This window comes from Zingiber officinale, chromosome 3A (genome assembly GCF_018446385.1).
Source record: "Zingiber officinale cultivar Zhangliang chromosome 3A, Zo_v1.1, whole genome shotgun sequence".
NCBI classification, from domain to species: domain Eukaryota; kingdom Viridiplantae; phylum Streptophyta; class Magnoliopsida; order Zingiberales; family Zingiberaceae; genus Zingiber; species Zingiber officinale.
In genome coordinates, this window is record NC_055990.1 from 157797847 (window position 1) to 157801358 (window position 3512).

Genomic DNA, 3512 nt, shown 5'->3' on the forward strand with positions numbered 1-3512 from the left:
ATTAAGCAAATCTTCTTCCTTACCGGGACTAGTTTCTCTTGTGTGTTCTGCTCAGGATGAGCTCCAACAGCGGCTTCACGGTCACATACTCATCATCCTTTTACCTTTGTTTTGGTTGTGAGCTTGATCTTGCTTCTACTGCCCAATTGGTTTTCAGATTTATAAGGAGCAGTTCTATCAGATGACTGATGAGGTAAATGCATCAAATCATTGCTCCTTTGTTGGTTTGGTTTGGTTTCGTTTCAAGGTTGCCTCTTTGATTCTTATGTTAGACTATTCTGTTTGGATTAGGAATTCAATTGGGCATATGGAATGTGAAGATTTTAGATCGGTATTGGGGATATTGATTCAAGGTAAGCTATGTGTGGAGTTTTGGTTATATTTCTATGAGTATTTGTAGGATATGCATTTATATCGGATTATGTTGGAGATATTGTAACCTGCAGTTGCTTGGTTAGTTGTGGATTTAGGTAAGTTACGATGGATTCATGTTTAACCTAACCTAATGTGATTATGGAAGGCTTAATCTATTGTAGTTGTGATGAGTTGAGTACGGTTGATTTATGTTGGATTAGATTTAATCCTTGGATTTATTAGAGATGATCATATTGCTAATCGTAAGTTGATCTGCGAAAGGAAATGATTGTGTTGATTGAGGATTATTGATTAAGGAGATTAATTCAAGTTAATCATTAATTAGGATTAATTAATGATGGATCGATTAGGGTTTTTCCTAATTAAGTTGGGTTGGATTGAGCTAGTTGTTGTTTATAAATTAGCTAAATTGTATATCACGTTTTCTGCAGGACTTTGATTCGAGACGGTGTCTCGACGAGAGATCTATTTCGGATTTGGACCTTTCTATTGGAGGCGGGTACCTCTTGACTTATCTTTTATGATATTGTCATTTGAATATGCATAGTATTTTATAACTACAAGAAATGAACATGTTTGCCTTTGGTATGTCACTGTTTGATATCCATAGCATGTTAGGTTTATCGCCTGTGATGTATCCATGCTTATATCTCATGATTTGTTGCCATGAGTATCTTATTGCCATGAGTATCTTAGTTTCTAGAGTGACATACCATGCTTTACTGAGGTTAGGACTAGGTTCTGGATTTTATTTCGGCATGTGTATCTAGATTATCTGATACCTAGGTTTTTATACCATACCTGACTTGTGTACCTCTATATTGTATATCATATCTGATTTGTGTACCTAGACCCTTTTTTTTTTATCTGTGCATATTGTTGGTACATATGTCATGGAGGGGGATATGTTTAGGATATATGTTGTTATACCATAGAGGACCAGTATACCCTGGATTCGTGAATTTGACTTACTGATATTGTGGTACCCATATTATATATACATGGATTTTTCTATGATGATCAGGATATTGTCATGCATCATGATTGCATGTTGCGCGATAGTCGACTCCATTATTGTTGAGCACATCGCCAGTTACATGGATCTGCACACACCACCACTCATGGGTTAGTGGTCGATTCAGGCAGTGTGTGTTGCAGTAGGGACTTTGTTTGGCTACGTTGGTCCGCTCATGGGTAGTGTGACACAACGTGTTAGCCGGCAGAGATTCCTCCCCGTCATCGTGTACCGGGAGTTGAGAGCATTGCGCTCCCCCATTTATGATTTGGGGTAGGAGGATAGTGTACTCCGACAGCATCCCGTCCACTCGGTCACTCATCAGGAGCAGTGACGACAGAGTGCACGGTTGTCACAGCCCTACCCACTCGGTCTCGCCATTTGTGTGTGAGATGACTGACTGGCGTCAGGGGTGACCAGGACGCATCATTGACATCATATGCATTGATGCATTTATTTCTTGTGATTGTGTTTACTGCATTTATTTACTATTAATGACTTCCCTGCAAATGGGAACATGTCAGGATGTATGGTAAAAGGATATCATGCATGCCCTATTTGTGGTGAAGAAACCTATTCACAAAGGTTGAAGCATAGTAGGAAAATGTCATATACAGGCCATAGAAGGTTTCTACCTGCAACTCATCCTTATCGAAGGCAAAGGAAGGCATTTAATGGAAACCAAGAGTTTACCCCTGCACCAAAACCATTGAGTGGCGATGAAGTTTTTGAAAGAGTTGAAAGAATTAATTGTCATTGGGGAAAATCAGTGGGAATATTCAGTCGAAGAAGGATGATGTAAAATCATGCTGGAAAAAGAAATCAATATTCTTTGAACTTCAGTATTGGAAACATCTACACATTCGACATGTTCTTGATGTGATGCATATTGAAAAGAACGTCTGTAAAAGTCTCATCGGTATGTTACTTCATATCACTCCAACAATATATTTCAATTCTGGTAGAAGATGGAAGCATGCTGATGTAATCACTGAGCATAAAAGGGAGCTAATGGAGGTGAGGAAGAAAATTTTAGAGCAAGATGCACGTATACAAAACCTTGAAGTAATGGTGTATAAAATGGGTACCATGTGCGATAATTCGATTGATGACAAAGGCAGTTGCTCAGTAAAGTTGCAACCCATGATTGAAGATGACATGAAGAACGATGATGATGACCTACAAATTTTGTGTCAAGCTGATGTTTTGCAGGTATAACACTAGTTGCATTAATTATGAGCTGCTGCTATTTGTGACCTGCTGCTATTTGTGACCTGCAACTTTTACATTTTAGGGAAAACCAGTTGGATTGACATTGGAATCTAGCACAAATATTGTTGCACATGGTACAATTGTTTGTGGCAATGAATCTGATAAAATGCTTCATGGTGTTCCATTTCCAAATAATTGCATGCGAGTCTCCATTGATGAAGCAGTAGAAAAATCAGCACCTTTGCCATATCCAATTCCAAGTGAATTTGAAGTAATTGGTGATGCTGTAGGAACCCATGTGGCTTGGCCAAAACACTTGATAGTGAACCAAGATGAGGTATTTGTTAGATTTTATTTCAAATTAAATTGTCACTTGTTTTATTAATCATCCTATCTAACTGTCATGATTTGAAATTATTAGAAGCCTCGAAGGAAGAAGCTTGAACAACCAAAAAAGAAACATACTTTGTCAACAAGTGCCCCAAGAGCATTACATATGTTATATTGTTATAGTAAGCGTGCTTTAGATGATGGCAGATATATATCAGTGAGTTTTGATTATGACGTGTTTGATGATGATTATGAACTTGTTCTACACCTTGAGGACATCATTCCTTTGTATCATTTGGAGCCCCTTTCAGGCAATTGTTTAGTTGGCTACATATGGTAAGTGTATAGATTTAGCAATTTAAATATAATTTTAACAGGTTTACTGTAATCTATGATAATCATCCATTTTGTGAATAACTTTCATTTTTCAATCTACCTCTTCGTTTTATTATGTTTGCAATGGCAGGTATCTTTATAAAAAACTGCTGAAAGATAACAAGAATGAGAAATTCAGATTTGTGAATCCACATAAAATCCCATATATGGCAACCAGTGCACATGACAAAAAAGGTAAGTTTGA

General features: G+C 37.4%; 1 protein-coding gene across 1 annotated transcript; it reads left to right on the plus strand.

Annotated features, from left to right (window-relative positions):
* The first annotated feature begins 2478 nt into the window (after nt 1-2478).
* On the plus strand, nt 2479-3279 carry LOC122054182. Its single transcript, XM_042615996.1, has 3 exons — nt 2479-2602; nt 2685-2939; nt 3024-3279. Exons 1-3 carry the CDS (start codon nt 2480-2482, stop codon nt 3270-3272), a joined length of 627 nt encoding a protein of 208 aa, XP_042471930.1. The 5' UTR covers nt 2479; the 3' UTR covers nt 3273-3279.
* The last annotated feature ends 233 nt before the right edge of the window (nt 3280-3512 follow it).

What these genes read in the sequence shown, in the direction of transcription:
- LOC122054182 (XM_042615996.1), top strand. Translation starts at nt 2,480, where the DNA reads ATGTGCGATAATTCGATTGATGACAAAGGCAGTTGCTCAGTAAAGTTG. An exon ending in GTCAAGCTGATGTTTTGCAG is followed by an intron (nt 2,603 to 2,684) that starts GTATAACACTAG and finishes TTTACATTTTAG; the next exon opens with GGAAAACCAGTTGGATTGAC. An exon ending in TGATAGTGAACCAAGATGAG is followed by an intron (nt 2,940 to 3,023) that starts GTATTTGTTAGA and finishes TGAAATTATTAG; the next exon opens with AAGCCTCGAAGGAAGAAGCT.